Genomic DNA, 20464 nt, shown 5'->3' with positions numbered 1-20464 from the left:
AGCAACTGAATTCTGTCAACGACGTGAATGAGCAAGGAAATTGATAGGAACAGGCCCTAGAGGCCTTCTAAATAAATCCAGCCCTGCTAACGCTGATTTTGGTGTTGTGAGACTCTACGCAAAGACCCAGTGAGTACACTGGATTTCTAATCTAAGGGAACTGTAAGATCACATATTTGTATTGCTTTAACATGCTAAATTTGTGGTAATTTGTTATGGCAGCAGTAGCAAACTAAAACAAAGTGCTTTTTGTGCTCTGTCCAAATCTATGCCTACCCTGAGTTTGAAAGTTCTCCTATTTTTCTTCTAGAGGCTTCAAGGTTTTATTACTATTTTAAGTTCTCTGTTTCTTCCATTACATCTGCCTCAACAGGAATCCCCTAATTTGACTGATCTACTTGTCTCTCCTTTAAGTTACAAAGTACCCTTAAGTGACCTGTGGCTTCTCTCTACTTGCCCTTTTATCAGGTGTGAGTTTTCTTGACACCTATGCAAGGTAGGAATATTCAGGTCTTTCAGGCAGTAACGATGGCAGATGGACTAAGGTACAGCAGGTGACCAAAGGCTGAGAAGACTGAGATTACTTTAAGGGCTGATGGTCCCATGGCCACCTTCAGAACATGCCTTCCTACAAGGGACATTCTCTCCTGGCCTCCTCCCACAACCCAGCCTATCTAAATTTCAACCAGGGTTTGATTCCTGGCTCAAGTTCCATAGCTTCCATTATAAGTTTTCTCTGAGCAGCCTGCAGGCTCACTTACGTCACTCATTTGGCATATTTCCATAGAAACCACACACCTCTGATGTGTAAGCCTTGTCTCTCCAACCTGATCATCTGTAATCCCAGCTGACTAAACGCTAAATAAATGCTGTTGAGGTAAACTGCATACATTTGATTCGACAATGCTATATTCAAGAGTATATCCTAAGGAAATAATCAGCAAAATGTATGAAAGATCTATACATAAATACGTTCACTGTGATGGTGTTTATAATGGCAAATTGGGAAGAACCTGAAAGTCGAACAGCTGGCTAAAGTAAGTATGGCACAGCGCTATTAGAGACTCTATGAAGGCATTTAAAATGATGAAGCAGACCCCATATATATTTAAAAAGATGTTTTGCTACATGAAAAAAGAATGTCAAGAGCACTATGACGACATGTTTGGAAATAATTCCATCACTTCCACAACCAAAAATCATGAAAAATCTCCATACAGTACTCTGTGAGGGTCAAACATATATACTTGGAAGGATATATACCAAAGTGATAACTGACTACCTCGCTGCAATAAAGTTTGCTTTTTCTTCAACATTTTCTGTATTGAAAGTTTTACAATGAACATACATTTTTTAATTTAAAATTTTTATTTTAAAAGTCAACACATTTGTCCATTCAATAATTCAGCTCCTGCTCCTTTTTTTTTTTTTTTTTTTTTGAGATGGAGTCTTGCTCTGTCGCCCAGGCTGGAGTGCAGTGGCGCCATCTCGGCTCACTGCAAGCTCCACCTCCCAGGTTCACGCCATTCTCCTGCCTCAGCCTCCCGAGTAGCTGGGACTACAGGTGCCGCCACCACGCCCGGCTAATTTTTTTGTATTTTTAGTAGAGATGGGGTTTCACCGTGTTAGCCAGGATGGTCTCAATCTCCTGACCTTGTGATCCACCCGCCTCGGCTTCCCACAGTGCTGGGATTACAGGCATGAGCCACCGCACCTGGCTCCTCCCTTTTTAAAAAACTGGGGTAAAATTCACTTTACATAAAACTCATCCTGCACTCCAGCCTGGGCGGCAGAGCGAGACTCCGTCTCAAAAAAAAAAAAAAAAAAAAAAAAAAAAAAAAAAAAACAAAACTCATCCTTACTTTTTAAAGCAGTTTCTTCCTCCATGTGCCCAATTAACATGACTATATTACTGTTTTCCGTTCACCAGATTCAGAAATGTCCTGATTTCTTTTAGAGGGGATGAGGATTTTTTTTTTTTTTTTTTTTTTTTTTTTTTTTTTGAGACGGAGTCTTGCTCTGTCACCCAGGCTGGAGTGCAGTGGCCGGATCTCAGCTCACTGCAAGCTCCGCCTCCCGGGTTCACGCCATTCTCCTGCCTCAGCCTCCCGAGTAGCTGGGACTACAGGCGCCCGCCACCTCGCCCGGCTATTTTTTTGTATTTTTTAGTAGAGACGGGGTTTCACCGTGTTAGCCGGGATCGTCTCTCGATCTCCTGACCTCGTGATCCGCCCGTCTCGGCCTCCCAAAGTGCTGGGATTACAGGCTTGAGCCACCGCGCCCGGCCGGATGAGGATTTTTAACTCAATTATACCAACTGTCATCCTCTCTCCATATGCAATCATTTTAGCGCAATTTTGTTAAATCCACATTGTCATGATGAAAGTTAAGCACATATTACTCATTAAAAACCATGTGGGATTCCTTCCACTTCCCTCTTGTGATGACCCTGTTTCTGGATCCCATGACTTCTTTGCTTAGTGTGGTCCCTCTTTAGGATGGGAACACATCCTCCACTAGCTTCCGGAGAAAACAATGCAGGGGAAGTAAATTTTTGCTGTACAACTCTGTGCAGCTGAAACAAGTTCCTTCCTACCCTCACATTTGACTGATAGTCTGGTTGGGCAGAGAATTCTGGGTTGAAAATATAATTAAAGGTGTTGTCTCACTGTCTTCCAGTTTCCAGTGTCCCTGAGACATTCCATGCCAGTTTTATTCCTGATCCTTGGGTATGATCTGTTTTATTTTCTTCCTGGAACTTTTTAGGATCTTCATTTTATTCTCTATGATCTGAAATTTCACCACAGCATATCTTGCTATGGGTCTCTCTCATCGTTGTGCTGGGCCTTGGTAGACATTTTTAACCTACAGACACATTCTTCAGTTCTCGGAGATTTCCTCTTTCTTTGCATTTCCTCCCTTACATTCTCTTCTGTTTTTTCTTCTAAATATTGGGCCTTCTGGATTTACTCTCAAAATTTCCATTTCTATTTCTTACCCATTTTCTATTTTGTTTTTAAAATCTTACTTTCTGGAAGAATTCCTTGACCAACTTCCAAACTTTACAGAATTTTTTAAATTTTGTCTATCATATTTTAAATATCTAAGATTGTTCTTGTTCTTCAATTGTTCTTTTTACCTTTATAGTGTCCTGGTTTTGTTTTATAGATATACTATGTTTTCTTGAGTATATAAATTCTAATTTTTTTTTTTTTTTTTTTTCGAGACAGTTTTGCTCTGTTGCCCAGGCTGGAGTGCAATGGTGCAATCTCGGCTCACTGCAACCTCCACCTCCTGGCTTCAAGCTATTCCCGTGCCTAAGCCTCCTGAGTAGCTGGGATTACAGGCACCCGCCATCATGCCTGCCTAATTTTTGTATTTTTGTAGACACAGGGTTTCACCATGTTGGCCAGGCTGGTCTTGAACTCCTGACCTCAGGTGATCCGCCCACCTCGGCCTCCCAAACTGCTGGGATTACAGGAGTGAGCCACCACACCTGGCCAACATAAATTATAATTTCTTTGGAACTTTCTGCAATGTCTCAGTTTCTTCCAAATTCTATTTTTTGTTTCTTTTTCATTATTATTTTTTAGAGACAGGGCATCCCTCTGTGGCCCAATCATAACTCGCTGCAGTCTCAAACTCCTAGGAACAAGGGCGCCCTCGACCTCAGCCTCCTCAGTAGCTGGGAATACAGGTGTGTGCCACCACAGCCAGGTACGTTTTTTTTTTTTTCTTTTTTTTTAGAAACAGGGTCTTGCTATGTTGCCCAGGCTGCTCTCAAACTCCTGGCCTCAAGCAGTCCTCCTGGCTTAGCCTCTCAAAGTGCTAGGATTACAGATGTGAGCTCCTGTACCCGGCCAGTAGTGTACTTACACTTTTAAGGGTTTTGCAATTTGTCCAAGTCTTTTGGGGCTGGGGGGTGCTTAACCACCTTGATCTTCTTTGTCTCTCAAACAAGCAGTAGAATCCTCATGTAGCACAGGAGGAAACTGTTCCAGCAAGGTCGAGTGGCAGGCTCAAGGCCACGTGGTTAGCCTGGCATGGTCAAGGCTGGAATCCAGGTCATCTGACTCCCCAGGAGGTGCCTCTTTTATGTCACATCACCTCTTGGACATTGGTGCCAGGCCACCAACTCATGTTGACTAAGGAATGGGAAAAGGGGAGCGGAGTGCTGGGTAGCACTGGGCTCTGATGGAGAGGCGTCTCAGGCCTCTGGGTAAGCACAGGGATGCCACGCATCACTGACCCCAGACTCAGCACATTCTGATCCACTTTTCAGTATATTCTTATTTGATCCTGAGAAAGACAGCACGCAGGTGCCAGTGCTGCCTTTTATACAACAGGGAACTGAGGGCTGGAGAGTGAAACTCAGCCAACACAAGGCCTTGCAGCCGGGGGCAACAAAGCTGAACTCTACGTCCGGTTTGGCCAGCCCCTCCTTCCCTTTCTCCCATTGGGGTGGGGGTGGGGAGGGCCCTGTTGACAGCTCTAGGTGGGCTCACCTCCCTGTCCCCAGCCCCCTGTGCAGAGCACACCCCCAAGGGAGCGGGCCCCACGCTGAGGAGCCAGGAACCTGTGGGCACAGAGCCTCCGAGGTGCCTTCCCGTCCACAGAAGTTGACAGCTGTGAGGGCCCCGCCTTCTCAGAAACACTGCGGCAGTGGCGGCGGCAGCAGCAAGCTCTCTGAGATGAGCCCATGCGCTGGTGGTCGTGTTTTTGTGTTCATTTTTAAGTAAAATATTTTTTGAGACAAAAAACAATGAAAGATACCTACCTAAGCTAAATTCTAAAATGGGCTCATCTGGGTCCTGTATATTTCCTGAATAGAAAAGAAATGACAGAAAAATCACCCTTAATAAACTTTTCCCTGTTTTCAGATTAAATGCACAAATAACCCTCTACTTTCCCCCAACAACAACAACAACAACAACAACAACAAAAACTGCCATGCAAGACAATTTCTTTATTTTAAAAATACTTTGTTTTTGAGATTGCTAAGAAGCCCCTGACCCCACAGCCAAACCCCTGCTTCTCCTCGGATCTACACATCCACAACAGGGAGGGCTTTTACCTCTGCCTGGGTGTGAGCCAGCCAGACACTTGGACATTCCCACACTACCCTGCTGGTGCCCCCCACCACACTGGAAAACCAATGTAGTCAGGCTCCAGCAGAAGCGGTTCACAGGAAGAGGGCTGATGCCCCCCTTCCCTATTTCCTCATTCATCCAAAAGGATGCCAAACCAGGGTACCCTGTAGTCTAGGGTAGTCGTGGGGACTCATCGGGTCCCTCCCAGCACTGCCACAGTGTGGAGCCCACGCGCTGTGAGCTCATACCTGGAGCCCGGTGCAGGCCCTGTGAGGCTCACCTGCCAGAGAGAGGCCCAGCATGTCGGCCGCCACGTCGATGGTGGAAGCCCGCTGCACCGCACGGGCCCTGGCGCCATGGCGAGGGCTGTGCTCTCTTGCTGTCATGATGTCATTGATCCTGGATCAGACCACGCCTGATTACCCGGGAAGCCTTGGCACCGAGCCCTAGTCCGCTAAAGTGGCAGTAGCCCTGAGAAAAGGAGCACTGGTAAGAAATCAGGGGGATGGTGACGAGAGAAACCATGCTCTCATTTAGAAAGAACGTGACCTAACAGGGGCAAGGTACCGGGACAGGGTTCCCCAGCATGTGAGGAACCGGGGTGGACCGTCCGCTGCTCCCCGCCCCTTCCGGTCACTTCTTCCTCCCCACTCCCCAACACAGGGTGTCCATGGGATCGCTTGAGGATGTCCTGTCCTCTTCAATGGAGATATGCCACAGTGAATGACGGTTTTCATATAATCATAAAATATGGCTTTTGAGATTTTCTTGTTCTCTTTATTATGCTCTTCTGTTGGCAAGTCTTGTAGAACCTTTAAAAATTTAAATCAATTCAACACAGCCTCTGTGACAAGGGTAAGGGCTGCAGAAGAGTCTGCTGCCCACGGGCTACATAGAGGTGGCAAAACACTAGCGGGACGAAGCTCAAAACTCTAGCCTGCTGGCTTTCTTCCCGGAGCTGCATAAACTTCACGTGTCTGGGTCTCAGGCTTTGCTTCCCGCAAAGCACGTAATCTAGGCCTAAGCGAAGTGGGGGGTGCTGTGCTGTGGAAAGGGAGGGTTCTGGGTAAAACACTGCCACAGGCTGAGTCAGACGCTTCACATGGCTCCGAGCTCCAGAGCTCACACTCTGCTCTCAGAACTAGGTTAAGCAGCAAGAAGGGAGTTTCAGGTTTTTCCAACCCTATGTGCTACAACTCCTGCTGTCTCTAGAAAGAACCAACCTTTAGAAGTTAAGATCATTAGACTGAGCAATAAGCCTGGTTTAAACACTGTCTCAGGGGTCTTCCTATTTCCAGAGACAGCCCTGCCTTCTCAAACAGTGTCCACGCCCTGTGCCTGAAGGACCTGGGCGCCTGTCCTTGGGTTAATTCACCAAACAACTTACTGGACATGTTTGCTCTCGGACCATGTGGCATTTCTTCATAGAAGCACGTCCAAATCCATCATCTAAAAATAAGAAAGCGAAAACTTAACAAGCTGCTCAAACATGAAGTTCCTGAGACTGCAATGCCTGGAAACGTGGAGAGGCCAAGAGCTAATCCACGTTTGTTTGAGCTCCACATCCCAATCCAACCTTCTGGCTCAGAAATACAAGTTTTGCCCAAACCCAAAATGAATGAGAAAGAGAAAGCACATCTGCCTCTCCCCTGCAGGGCTGATCTGTTGGGGGAGTCTGGGCCTGTCCTAAAGAGCCAAGTGGGCAGCTGGGTGTGGTTTAGGGAGATGAGGAGATGAGAATCTGAGACCAGTTTCCCCACTCACAAACTACAGGCCCTGGGAGAAGCAGCAGGACTCTCTAAGGCCCTGCCCTTCGGGATGGATGGGCTGCACCCATCTCATGGGGCTGCAATGAAAACCAATGTGCATGAACAGGAGAGGGCTCTGCAAACTCCACTAGGCTCCCACAATACTGCTGCTGCTGGGCCCCCAGGCCCCAGCCAGCCTCAGCACCACAGGGGCTGTTAGGCAGGCCTCAGGGCTTGGCTCATGAGCCATCCCTCTCAAAGCACCAGGGTCGGGGAATCAGATGACAGCAAGAGCAGAGTGCTTAGCCCAAGGCCGACTCAGTGTCTCTTGCAGGCTGTGCTCCTATCCCTCCCATTAGGGGTGCCCAGGGACCTTCAGCCTGGGCATCTCCGCAGGCAGGGCAGTGTCCTGGTGGGGGAGCCACAATAAAAATCGCCAAGGGGAAGATTTGCTGGTGAACGTCAAAGGCACACAAGTGAAGCAATATGCAATGTGACTGGTAAAACAGGAAAGTGCTTACCATACTAACATCTGCTTTTTACAGTAATGCTTGTACACATTAACAAAACACTCACCAAAATGCAAGTGGCAAAAGGTAGGAATTCATAAATGAGGAACACACGTGGTAAACATTTTGAAAAAGTGACCAAACTCATTTAAGTAACACAATGCTAAATATGCTTTCCTTCACCTAAATTAGTCCTCCTAAAGAGTTTTGTTTGTTCTTTAATGAGAATACACATTGCTGGAGGACCTGGGGGAAGCTGTCTAGGACTCTCCTACATTGTTAGTCCATCTTAGAGTACTTCAAACATCCAGAAAGCCATCTGGCATTAATGATCAAAATGCGTAAATGATAACAAAACTCTTGCCAATAGTCTAGAACACGGAAAAGACTACTGGGTAAAAATGCTTATTGTAGCATTACTTATAATAATAAAGCAATCCAAATGTCCAGCTACAGGTAAGAAAAGAATGTTCTGGAACATCCATAAGACACACTATTATCTGGCTATCAAAATGATCATAATATAGCCAATAGACACATAAAAAGTTATTCAACCCCATGCGTCATGAGAGAAATGCAAACTGAAACCATGAGATACCTCTGCACAAGCACTAGAACAGCAAAAATGACACAGACCAACAATACCAAGTGTTGATGAGGATGTGAAGTAACTGGAAGTGACACTCTACTGGTAGAGTGTAAGTAGTCACCCAGGCTGGAAAACTGGCCGTCTCTACTTAAGTTGAACATACACCTACCCTGTGACCTGGCATACAACTCAGACTGGCAGCTGCGAACAGAAACGCACACTTATGCTCACCAAAAGCCTGTAGAGAAGGTTTGGAGCAGCAACGTTCACAGGAGTAAGATACTAGAGACAACCTAAATGTTCGTCAACAGAACAGATGAAACAATGGGATGAGTCTCAGAAACAACGTCAAGGGGAAAAGTTAAGACCGTTCCAGGCAAATCCATTCATATGAAGTTCAAGCACAGGCCAAACGAATCTGTGGCGTTTGGAGTATGGAGAGTGCTCTCCTGAAGGGGTGGGTACTGACTGGGGAGAGTGAGAAGGCTTCTGGGGCTCTGGAAATGATCTGGGTGTGACTTACACACAGACTTTACTGTGTGAAATTCACTGAGCTCTACGCAGGTGATTTTTATACCCCAATACAAAGTGTATACAAGACAGCATAGCAAAAAAAAAAAAAAAAAAAAAAAAAAAAAAAAAAAAACCACTTACGTCAGTTCTGCATCATGTGTTTTTAAAGAAATAGCCCACCTTTGCTCTGTTTGCAGCCGTTTAAAGAGATACTGTACAGAGGGGAGAGCCAGCAGGAGGCTGCATCAAGACGACAGCCATGCTGGGGGTGTGATCATGGGGAACTGTCTTCCTCCTTCTCTAACGGCCGTCCTCTTGTGTCACCGAAGATTGCACCCCATGCTGGCCAGAGGCAGGGCAGCATCCCAGGCATGATTTCAGCTAGAAGAAAGGGCTCCTCTCTTCTGAACCTCTTCCCAGTGTCTCCAGCCTTCCATTGCCTGCCTTGCCGCCCAGCTCAGCCTGCTAGTGAAGGTGTCCGTCACCCCCTTCGGTTGCGACAGTGGAGACAGGCCACCTAACAGAGGGACACATCTGTACCCCAACATCCTGCCAGCCCTGGGGAAGCTCCAAAGCTCACCCACGCCCACCCCTTTCCACCCTTCCCCGCAGGGTCCCTGCCCACTCTACCTGCCTGCTCTGCCCTTAGGAGGGTGGTTTGTCTCTTAGGCGCGGTGAGGTTTCTGGAGATAGAAATGCTTCACGGGGTACATCTACAAACCAATTTTACACCTGAGAGAGTTCACAGGCCACAGAAACTTTTAGGTCAAAAAGACCTTAGAAGCACTTCGTAATTATTTGGGGACATTTAATTAGAATCTGCAATTTAAGTCATCAAGGCCCAGAACGCAAAGCTAATTTGCTCAGCTGAACGTGATTTCTCTTCTTGGTCTCATTAATATAAGGTAATTCACCAAGGATTCTTCCATTCCCAAGGTCCTTGTTTTGCCTCCCAGCTCCATTTGAAGACCAGAGCTCATGAAGAGGAAAAACTGCACTTAAGTAGAAGAGGAGACAGACTGTGTGGGAGCTGCCTACGGGGTTGGAATTTTTTCTTGGTGTCAAGAAAAAAAAAAGCAATAACCCAAGAAGTGAGCAGCTCCCATTCCTCACGCTGTGCAGTCACGTGACCCCTCCAACAAGCGGCAGCGGGGCATCAAGTGGACAGCAAACCCTGAGGTTCTATTCCACTTCCCATGATGTCCGTTCCAGCCACGGGGGGCAGGGAAAGGGGTGGTGGAGAGGGCACTGGCAGGACGGGAGGGGTGTTAGGATTCACACAGGACCAGTGAAGTGGCAAGGCCTTCAGCAGCAGCCCTGGGAAAGGTTTGCCAGAGGCCTAGAGGGAGGACTGCAGGCCCCTCCGCCCCAGGAACCTCTCAGGCTCCCCTGAGCTGGAGTTGAGGGGTGAGGATTAACACGTCAGAGCTCCACTTTTGCTTATTCATTGGGGTTCTTCTAACAATAATTTTTAAAAGGAGTTGCACAGATGAGGTCACGGAGCTCAGACAGAGTGATTTTTTTCAAAGTTGCATGGAGATGAAGGATGAACTATCGTTATCAACCCAAAGAAAAAGCCCAGGTGCAATGGGGCCCCTCTCCCTGCCCTACCCACCGGACCCTGTCCTACCCCACCCCGTCCTACCCACCACAGCCTACTGCTGTCACCGCAGCAGCAAATGGGCTGAGAAGCTTCACTGTGCCTCTACTCTCCAAACACAGGCAGCACGAGAGAAAGTAAAATGAAAGGCTGGCATGAAGCTGACCATGAGTCAGGAGTCCCTAAAAAAGAGGCTACTTTACAGGGGCAGAAAGAGGAAAGACTTACTCTCAGAAACCCCAAATCCAGGACAGCTAAAATCATAGACCAGTGAGGTGTCACACCATTCACTGGCACTGAAAGTTACTATTAATAATAACCTCAGAGAGACAAATATCACCTTCCTGCAGACAGACGGGAAGGATACTGCAAAGGATGCGGACGAACCTCCAGCCGGAAGAGGTGCATAGGGCAAGGCATGTGGGAAGGGCGTGGAGCTGCCCTGCCTGCCCTGTGTGCCACTCCCCAGGAACCTCTGCATGCTCAGCTATCCAAAAGCTCCCAGAACTCAGTCCTTTGGAGGTTTGGGGTTTTGTACTTTTTTTCCCCCTTCAGCTTTTAGAGACAGGGTCTTGCTCTGTCTCCTAGGCTGGAGTGCAATGATGTAAGGCTTACTGTAGCCTCGAACTCCTGGGCTCAAGCCATCCACCCATCTCAGCCTCCTGAGCAGCTGGGACTACACGTGTGTGCCACCAAATCTGGATAATAATTAATTTTTTAAAATTACAGATGGGGTCTATGTTGTCCAGGCTGGTCTCAAACTCCTGACCTCAAGCAATAATCCCACCCTGACCTCCCAAAGTGGTGGGATTACAGGTGTGAGCCCTAACACCTGGCCTCCTTTGGGGTCTTTCATGAAAGCTTCATTATAGACATAATTGACTAAATCACTGGCCATTGATCTACAGGCTCAACCTTCAGCCTCTCTCCCCTCCCCAGAGGTGGGAGGGTGGAAGACTGTAAATTCCAGCCCTCTAATCATGGGATTGGTTACCCTGGCAACCAGCCAATCCTAGAGCAATCTAAGAGCCCCCAGCCACCAGTCATCTCACTAGCATACAAAGACACTCCTATCACTCCAGAGATTCTAAGAATACCTCAGGAAAAGAGGGAGGAAGACCAAATACAGATTTCACAATGCCACCCCCCCCCCAACTCCTGGTGGGGCTCAGGACACCCGGAACACATCCCCTGATCCTCCCCTACTCCCAATGTTCCCGAGGCCAGCCTTGGACCTCACCACTCTGGACACTCTATGGTGTGAGATGGCTTTAATGTCAAGATGATGGGTTCACTGAAGTGGCTCTACTAGAGCTGCTAATCCAACCTAGAGAGAAAATGTGACCCAATCTCAACCACAGTGTCCCAGACCAGCTCTGTTTCCATAGGTCCCCTAGAGCCAGGTGGAAACTGAGCCTACCCAGAGCTCTACTCAGACCTTGTTTACACCTAACAGGGGTCCTGAGACCCTTGGGGACTTCAGGGCCACCAACTTGAAGCCCAGCAAATAAGAGAATGGGCATCTAGGAGGATTTTCTATGACATAGGCACAAACATGGGGATGGGCACAGGGTAACTAAAGTGCAGCCACTGATGATACAAACTGAATGGGCCAGAGCCAGAATGACTGCGGTGACAAGGGTGGGCAGCAGGGACAGGGCAAGACCAACAGAGAGAACAGGAGCAGTAACTCCAGAATGGCCAAGCCCAAGGTGACCAGCAACCTGGAGGCTCCACTCCAAAGACAAGGCAGCACCAGCCTGTGTGTGGGCTTGGCACACCCACTGCCACCACAGCTCATATTCTGCTCCCAAGCATCCACTCAGGTCCGTCACCAGCCGAGGTACATGCTGCACACAGCAAGGACCAGGAAGGCCTGCTTCCAAGTATTCCACAGCAATAGCCAATGGCAACAGAAACTTCCTCCGATTTATATTTGAAATGAATGAGTGAGTGAGTGAATGAATGAATGAATGCCTCTACATAACAAATGAGAACGTTAAGTGCTATGAATCTACTTTTAATGCAAAGCAAATGATAAAATGGGTATGAGAAGAGGAGTGTGTGAACACAGAGTGAGAAGAACACATGAAAACTCATTCTTCCTTAAATATGGCCAACTTGAGGGGGCTGCCCCGGAAGAAGAAGAGAATGGTGAACACTGGAGAAAACTGCCATCTGATGGCAAATGGGAAGGGGTTGTGGCGTGAGCATGGGTCATAAAAGCAAAAGGACTGATTCTGGGAGGTGATGCAGGAGGAGTGAGGCCTAGGATACAGCAGTTGGGGTCCTGGATTCTAATCTGCCCACTATGGAGACTCCTCCAGCGCTGCATGTCCTTCCCCATCCTACGGTGCAAGGGAATAGTGGAAGCAAGCAGGTCTTCCTTTTTTTCTCTTTCAAACAAAAGCCAACTGCTTAGGAAGATCTTCACCTTTTAAACAAAGTAAAGTATGCTTCTCTAGCATAAAACACACACACACACACACACAAATGCTGTCTCAAAGGCCCAGGTATTAACTAGGATGGAAAGGCCAGATGCTGCAGGAACCAGGACAAGAGTGGAGGGTACCTGGGAGGCCTTCCTCATGCCTCTCCTGAGCTCTGGCTCCCAGCCCACCAGGCCCCCAGCACCCTGGTCCACAGAAGGCTCTTGATACAGTTTGAATGTGTTCTCCTAAAGTTCCGGTGTTGAAAACTTGTCGTCGTAACAGCAGTGGGAGGTGGGGCCTTTAAGAGGTGATTAGGCCATTTGAGGACTCTGTCCTTATGAAGGGATTAATGCTGTTTCTGTAGGAGTGAGCGGAGTGGGTTCCCCATAAACCGGGAGTTTAGCCCAGTTTCCTCTCCCTATCTCTCGTGCTGGCTTCTACCTTCCGCTCTTCCACCATGGGAAGACCCTCACCAGATGCTGGCACCATGCTCCTGGACTTCCCAGCCTCCAGACTGTAAGAAATAAGTTGCTTTTCTTTACAGACTACCCAGGCTGTGGTATGTTGTTAGAGTAGCAGAAAATGGATTCAGACAGGTGTCGACACCTGCCCTTCCGCAAACTAAACCCTTGGATCAACCTGTGAGGCCCAGAGTGGGGCCTCAGGAATCCAACCACTTGCTCAGCTAATCCCACTTCAGATCCCTCCTCCCCGATAGGTGCAAGAGCCGCCGAGCTTCTCCCAGCCTCAGCTTCTGTATAACGGAAATAACACTGGTCTCACCGGGACACAGAGGAGCAAGCACGTATGTGAAGAAACACAGAAAACATTGCACAGAGCTCGGGGCATGCGCTGTCGGCCATGTGAGGTTCTCGCCTTGGCTTTTCCTAACCTCCCCTGAGGCTGGCCCCCACAGCGCTTGTACTGGGGCCATCTGTGAGCCTGGAAGCCCTTTCTCTATAGCTAAGTCTATCTGAATTTTACCCAACTTTCCTACTTTCTCCAGTTCCTCCAACCAGAACTTTTCACCGGTACTTTGCTTGCGGTGCAGTTTACAATCACCAAAAATTAGGCCCAAAGGTTGCTATTGGAAAGGAACATGAGCGCGCAGGCCTGTTCTTGAGGCAATACGGCTTGGTGGCATGGGGGAGGGGAGCCCAGGCAGTGGCATCAGACCTAGTGAGGCACCATGAAGCGTGTGACCTTCCACAGGGTCCCATCTCTGTGCATCAGTTTCCTCACCTGCCCAATGAAGGTACGACCACTGTTGGAAGGAATTCCAGTCCCCCACTCAGAGGAGTGTGAGCGGACCCCGGATGCCTAGGGAAGTGAGGCAGGTGCTCTGTCCCTCCAGGATACAACATCCACGTTCTCAAGGGAAGTGAGGCAGGGGCTCTGTCCCTCTAGGATACAACATCCATGTTCTCAAGGGAAGTGAGGCAGGTGCTCTGTCCCTCCAGGATAGAACATCCATGTTCTCCAGGGGCCGCATCACAGTCCTCTTACACTGGAGAGGTCTTCCTCCTCCTCCCCTCAGAGCTGGGGCCCAGCCCTCTCCCACCTCCCTGGACCTGCACAGGGCAGGAGAGGGTCACTGTGAGGAAAGCTCTGACTCAAAGGACACTTAACACACAAGCATGCTGCAAAACGTCCATGCAGTGCTGCTAGGGCTTAAACACAGGAAAGCAATGTGCTTTAGAAAATCAAGCACAGGGGCCGGGTCATCCCAGCACTTTGGGAGGCCGAGGAGGGCAGATCGCAAGGTCAGGAGATCGAGACCATCTTGGCCAACATGGTGAAATCCCGTCACTACTAAAAATACAAAAACTTAGCCGGGCGTGCTAGCACATGCCTGTAGTCCCAGCTACTAGGAAGGCTGAGGCAGAAGAATCACTTGAACCCGGGAGGCGGAGGTTGCAGAGATCACGCCACTGCACTCCAGTCTGGGCAACACAGTGAGACTCCATCTCAAAAAAAAAAAAAAAAAAAAACCAAATTAAATCAAGCACAGGAAGAGAAGTAACATGCTGGCAATGCACATCCCTTCTCACCTGCAGACACAAATGACCTGACTCAGGGCCCCCGAGCTTGTGCTCACTGGGAGATGTTCATTTATCTCTGGCTTCCCATTTCCCAAGCCTTACTGTCTGCTGGTGAAGATGGACAGGTAGCACTGGCAACGCGTTAACTTCGTTTACTTAACTGACATGCCTCATTAGTTTAATAAATGTGTTGACTATTATAACACAGGGCCTGAACCAGAATACATACGCACATCCCAGACTCCGATGGAGGGAGTCAGTCACTGTGCTACAGTCTGAACGTATCCCCCAGAATTCCTATGTTGAAATGTAGCCATCAATGTGATAGTATTAAGAAGCGGGGCCTTTGGGAGGTGATTAGACCCTGAGGGCTCTGGCCTCATGGGTGGGGTTAGTGCTGAAGGAAAGGGCTGGAGGGAACTCGGTGGGCCCTTTTCACCCTTCACCTTTTGTCATGTGAGGACACGGCAAGAAGGCCCTCAGCTGACCCTAAATGCCAGTGCCTTCCCAACATCCACAGGTCTAAGAAATACATTTCTGTTGTTTACCAGTCTCAGTTTTGTTATAGCAGCCTGAACTGACTGAGATACCTGGAAACAAAAGGGCAGACGAGGATGCTCCAGGAGCAAAATAAGCCCAGACCGTTCCAGCCTTCCTCTTCCACCTCACCAGCCCCTCAAGGGTTCCCATCTCAGTAGATGGAGTTCTGTCCCTCCAATTGCTCCAGGCAAGAAATCAAATCCAGGCCTCCTCCTTCTCTCACATGCCACGTCCAATCCATCGACAATTCTATCAGCTCTATCTTCCCCATAAGTACAACTTCAACTCCCTCAGTACCCCAGCTCCCACACCCTGGGAATTTGACCAGTGTCCCTCCCATAGTCCTCAGAGTCTGTGTCCAACAGCAATGATGGGGCCCGTGAATCTCCTAGCAGTGTCTTCCCTGCGCTTGCCCTGGCCTCTTTGCTGTTTAGACTTTATCTGGTGTGGCCTTTGCATCAGCCACCCTGTCTGGGACTGTCCTTCCTCAGATAACAAGGCAGGCAACTCCCTCACTTCTTTGATGTCCTTCTTGGTTCCCAGCTTCTCCTGGAGGTCTCTGAGACAGCCCAGTTTAGAACTGCAGCTCAGCTCCTTGTGGTTCACCCACACACCATGAAGCTTCAGGGGACTTTCTGTAAGAAGCAGTTTGAAAATAAGTTGCCCTGAAGAAAGTGCTTTAAAATGTTTGTGCTGAGCAAAACAGGTGCTCACAATCTGGGAGATGAGGGAGATGTGTCAATCATCACAAGCGCAATGTCTGGAAGGTGCCAGGAGCAGCCTGGGGCTGGCGGAGGTCTGCTGGCCGCCTCCCACACCACACACTTCAGCCACTCTTTCCTCAGCACCTCCAATTTCTTGCTTCTGCACCTCATGCTGTTTCTTCTCTGTCAACTGGCAATGTCTTTAACACAGCGGTGCCCAACCTTTTTGGCACCAGGGACTGGTTTTGTGGAAGACAATTTTGGGGGGCTGGTCAAGGGGAGTGGTTTCGGGACCAAACTGTTCCACCTCAGATCATCAGGCATTAGATTCTCTTAAGGAACACGCAACCCAGATCCCTCGCATGTGCAGTTCACAACAGGGTTTGGCTCCTGTGAGAACCTAACGTCGCCGCTGACTGACAAGAGGTGGAGCTCAGGCAGTAATGTCTGCCACTCAGACCAGTTCCTAACAGGCCACAGGCCAGTACTGGTCTGCAGCCCGGGGACTGTGGACCCCTGCTTTAACAAACAGGTGAGGGTCTATTACGGAGCAGGCCTTAGGGATACAAAGATGATGGGAGGGTTGGTCTAGAGCTACATCACAAAGTGTAACAAAGATAAATGGTGGACAACCTGAGGGCCACAATGGTGGGGACCAAACCTCTTCTGCAGCCTTCCCTTGGGTGAGGGGCTGGCTTGCTACTCTGTCCTTTCCAGGCAGGGGCACCCCTGCGTGCTGCAGCCAGGGATTCTGGGGTTTTTTCTTGAGTTAAATCAACCCAGTGTTCCCACACATGACCCCTCTCACTCCCGCACACCAGGCCTCATTGGTCATTTGATTACCACATCAATTTCCCAATACCATGGACAAAGACGACAGGAACACTGCACATGGCGGTCTGCTGTCAGAGCTGCCTGGTTAGGACTGCAGTCAGCGTGCACCAGGGGCAGCGCGGCTCTCTCTCCTACACCAGGCAAGGACTTTGACAAGTCTCATTTCTTACTCCACTCTCACTTGAAACCACTTGAAGCCCTCACACGATTAACTGAAAGTTTGCCCGTCTGTTGTCCAGGAAGGCCTTCCAGCAGTGCCACACAAATTTCTAAATAAGTGTATGAAAGGACCGAGGAAAGCATCCAGTGTTTCAACCCCCTCATCAAAGGAGACATGCTGCTCCAAGAGGGCCAAGAACTGAACAGATAAGGACACGGGCTTCCTGTGATCTGTGGGTTGGGCTTATCTCTGAGTGTGGGTCCACAATAAGGGGGGTATCATCACTCACCCGGGGTTGTTACTCAAAGGTTGGTTCCAGGAGACGCAGCTGGAAGACTGTGGAGCATGAACCCAGTCTGGCTCCTCTATGGTGGAGGCCGGGTGCGGGAGGCTCCAAACCCCAAAGCAGGCTGGGTGTGCCTTATTCATTGCCTAAGATGGTGGTTTCTCTTCCCTTTTCTTCTTCCACCCAAACACAAGGCTGTCAGGCCTGGCCTGGTGCCTGCTCCTGCTTCCCTTGCTCAGAGCTGGCCACCTGGAAGCTGGACCCTGACTTGCCCCAGCCTCTAGAACAGTCTCTAACCCAAGCTCTGCTTCTCTCCTTCTTCCCTTCCGGGAGGGGTGTGGCTACAGCTGCTCATGGCTTCTCACCACAGAATGCAAAGTGGGCAGCCCACATCCCAGCCACTGCAATGTCCTTTGCTTGCCTTACAGTGTTTTGCATTCACCCCATGCCCTCACCATCCACGCCCTCAACCCCGGGGATGCAGTGACGATGCCATCATGGTGAGAACAGTCATGGGAACTCCTTCTAGCCTGACTAAGACACCATAGAGAACAGCCAGGACACTGCGGGGGGGAGCTCAGGCAGGACACTGCGGGGGCGGGGGGAGCTCAGGCAGGACACTGCCGGGGGCGGGGGGAGCTCAGGCAGGACACTGCGGGGGGGGGAGCTCAGGCAGGACACTGCGGGGGGGGAGCTCAGGCAGGACACTGCGGGGGGGAGCTCAGGCAGGACACTGCGGCGGGGGGAGCTCAGGCAGGACACTGCAGGAGGGGGAGCTCAGGCAGGACACTGCGGGGGCGGGGGGAGCTCAGGCAGGACACTGCGGGGGCCGGGGGAGCTCAGGCAGGACACTGCAGGGCAGGGAGCTCAGGCAGGACACTGCAGGGCGGGGGAGCTCAGGCAGGACACTGCCGGCGGGGGGAGCTCAGGCAGGACACTGCCGGCGGGGAGGGGGGGGGGGAGCTCAGGCAGAAAGGCGTATGTGTCTTGGGAGTCTGGGCTGAGCTAAACACCTCAGCAGGAACATGGCTGAGCTGGCCCACTGACTCCAAGGCTGGCAGCACATGTGGCCCTTCCCCTCCGCTTACCCATGTCCATCATCCTCCCACTCTGCAAATGAGCCAGTCCACACGGTGGGGGCTGCGGCAGCCCCCAACTTTAAACCCTCCAGCTCCAGCCACCAGAGGCCGCCTGCATGGGTGCTCTCCCAGTTCTCTCCAGCTTGAGCCAGGCCCCCCAGGCAGGGGTGGGGGTCACGTTGTAGCATGGGGGCTTCAACACTACCCATGAGCTTGGGTGGGAGACAGCGCCCACAAAGGCGTGGAGCACCACCACCCTTCAATCCATCACAACTTTCAGCAGCCAAACGGAGATTCCCCTACAGCAGGTGTTGCTTCAACTTTAAAAGGAACGGTCAAATAACTCTCATGTTAACTAGATGGCTTTACATTGTAGCAGACACACAACAGAAACACATAATTAGTTATAAACTCTTTTGTTTAGAACATTTAAACTATTGGAAAACTAAAAGTGATCTATAAATTAACACAAGCAAACCCCAACACAAGGATCAGTCACGCACAACCTTGACACTACAGAGGCATAACCAGAAGCCTCTACATCCTCTACTCTACCGTTGCCCAGCCTGAGGCCAGAAATGGCCAGAATGGCCCCTTCAGGGTCTACCCAGCTATCTGGTCAAAACAGCAGCGGCCAGCGGCCACCATTCCCCAAGAAAGTGAGTTGCCAAGCAGGGCAGAGGAGGCGAATGCGGCCACACCTCCCTGGACTGTGAATGAGGATCAAAGCACCCCAGACCGCAGACTCTCCAAAACGTCGTTTTCCTCCTCTGGATGAAATCAAGATCGCTTCAGGAAACAAACGCAGCTTCAGGGCTTGCTGTGTGAAAACGCAGCCCTGAAAATGCTGAGTTCCTTTCCTTGACTCCCCCTCCCCGTCGTAGGGAAGGGCCCGCCTTGTGGGCCACTCCCGGAGGCAAAGTCCAAATGTGCCCAGGACCCCTTCCTCTTGCGAGGAGCAGCCACCATTCCTCCCCTCCGTCTGTTCACAGCATTGCGTTCTCCCAGGACTTCAACAGGATCTGCTGCCAATGCATGCAAGGGATGTGGTTTCTCACAATGTTTCCAAACCACAGAAGAGGGTCAAGACAGGACGAGACCAAGAACTTCTCAGGCCAAGGTGCTTTCCGCCCGCTCACCTGCCTCATCTGGTCTCCATGGGAGGAAATACCTTCTCTAGAGGTCTCTGTAGGTCAAAAACCTCAAGGGGGAAGAAATTTGTCAGTGCGAGCAACAACAACGCGGCTTGCAAATGCTGCCCACGGTTTTTGACGCGCCTGGTCCTCACACCACACCGCTGGGCTGGGAGAGACGGCTGTTCTAGTTTGATGCCTGGGAGCCAGGCACACCATGGTAGAGGGGCTCCCTCAAGGTCAGGAGCAGCAGTCAGGACCTAAAAGCAGGCCTTACTAGTCCAGTGCTCTTTCTGATATGCAGGACAGTGCACAGCACGTTCATTGGACTGCTACCAAATGCTAAGAAAAGGCGTCATCTGTTTCAGCTGTAGAGTTCCTCATTATTTCCCACCCTGTCCCCACCCATGTCTTCATAAGCATCCCCTGGGGTTACTCAGTCTCTGACTCCATCTCCAGCTTTTCCCATCAAGCAACACCAAACTCCAGTCAGGAAATGGGGCTTCCTGGAGAAGCGAAAGGCAGAACTTTAAGATGAGAGAAGATTATTTTTTGTATCATTCATGTCTGATTTTCTTTTTCTTTTTTTTTTTTTTTTTTTCCTCTGAGACGGAGTCTCGCTCTGTCGCCCAGGCTGGAGTGCAGTGGCCGGATCTCAGCTCACTGCAAGCTCCGCCTCCCGGGTTTACTCCATTCTCCTGCCTCAGCCTCCGGAGTAGCTGGGACTACAGGCGCCCGCCACCTCTCCCGGCTAGTTTTTTGTATTTTTAGTAGAGACGGGGTTTCACCGTGTTAGCCAGGATGGTCTTGATCTCCTGACCTCGTGATCCGCCCGCCTCGGCCTCCCAAAGTCCTGGGATTACAGGCTTGAGCCTGATTTTCTTTTCTTAAATTAAGCTGAAATTAAACCCCTTGAAGAAATATTGTTAATGTTTCTGTCAAAAATAGTTAAAAAATAAATTTTAAAAAAACACAAAAATTTGTGAACAGGGTAAACAGACAAAACCTAGCCCACAATATCAACTAATAGTAAAGTAAAAAAGCAAAACTCTTCTGTATTTCTAATGGTGGAGACAGGGGTTCCATAAATATTGTACAGAAATAATATACTTCAATGGGGAAGTGGAAGGGGAAACGCACCCTCCTGCGGAATCGGTCAGACACAACTCAAGCCTCGGTGTCTGCAGTGACGGCTGGCTCTGCGA

The 20464-nt window shown here is 49.7% G+C and overlaps 1 protein-coding gene across 13 annotated transcripts in view; it reads right to left on the bottom strand.

Annotated features, from left to right (window-relative positions):
- INPP4A (inositol polyphosphate-4-phosphatase type I A) overlaps positions 1–20464 on the bottom strand; it is a 165684-nt gene that overhangs the window by 79614 nt on the left and 65606 nt on the right. For 12 of the 13 annotated variants that reach the window (XM_050755045.1, XM_050755057.1, XM_050755050.1 and 9 more), the window contains exons 2-4: positions 6478–6539; positions 5371–5561; positions 4778–4822 (exon numbers count right to left, since the gene is read on the bottom strand). In XM_050755045.1, coding sequence (XP_050611002.1) covers positions 4778–4822; positions 5371–5476 — 151 coding nt within the window. In that variant the 5' untranslated portion in view covers positions 5477–5561; positions 6478–6539. Of the gene's footprint in view, positions 1–4777; positions 4823–5370; positions 5562–6477; positions 6540–17050; positions 17584–20464 lie in introns of those variants that run through there. The other variant, XM_050755046.1, reaches the window with a different exon arrangement.

The sequence above is a fragment of the Macaca thibetana genome, chromosome 13 (genome assembly GCF_024542745.1).
Source record: "Macaca thibetana thibetana isolate TM-01 chromosome 13, ASM2454274v1, whole genome shotgun sequence".
NCBI lineage: Eukaryota > Metazoa > Chordata > Mammalia > Primates > Cercopithecidae > Macaca > Macaca thibetana.
Note: the sequence above shows the minus strand (reverse complement) of the source record. Positions and strands in the feature narration are given on the sequence as shown.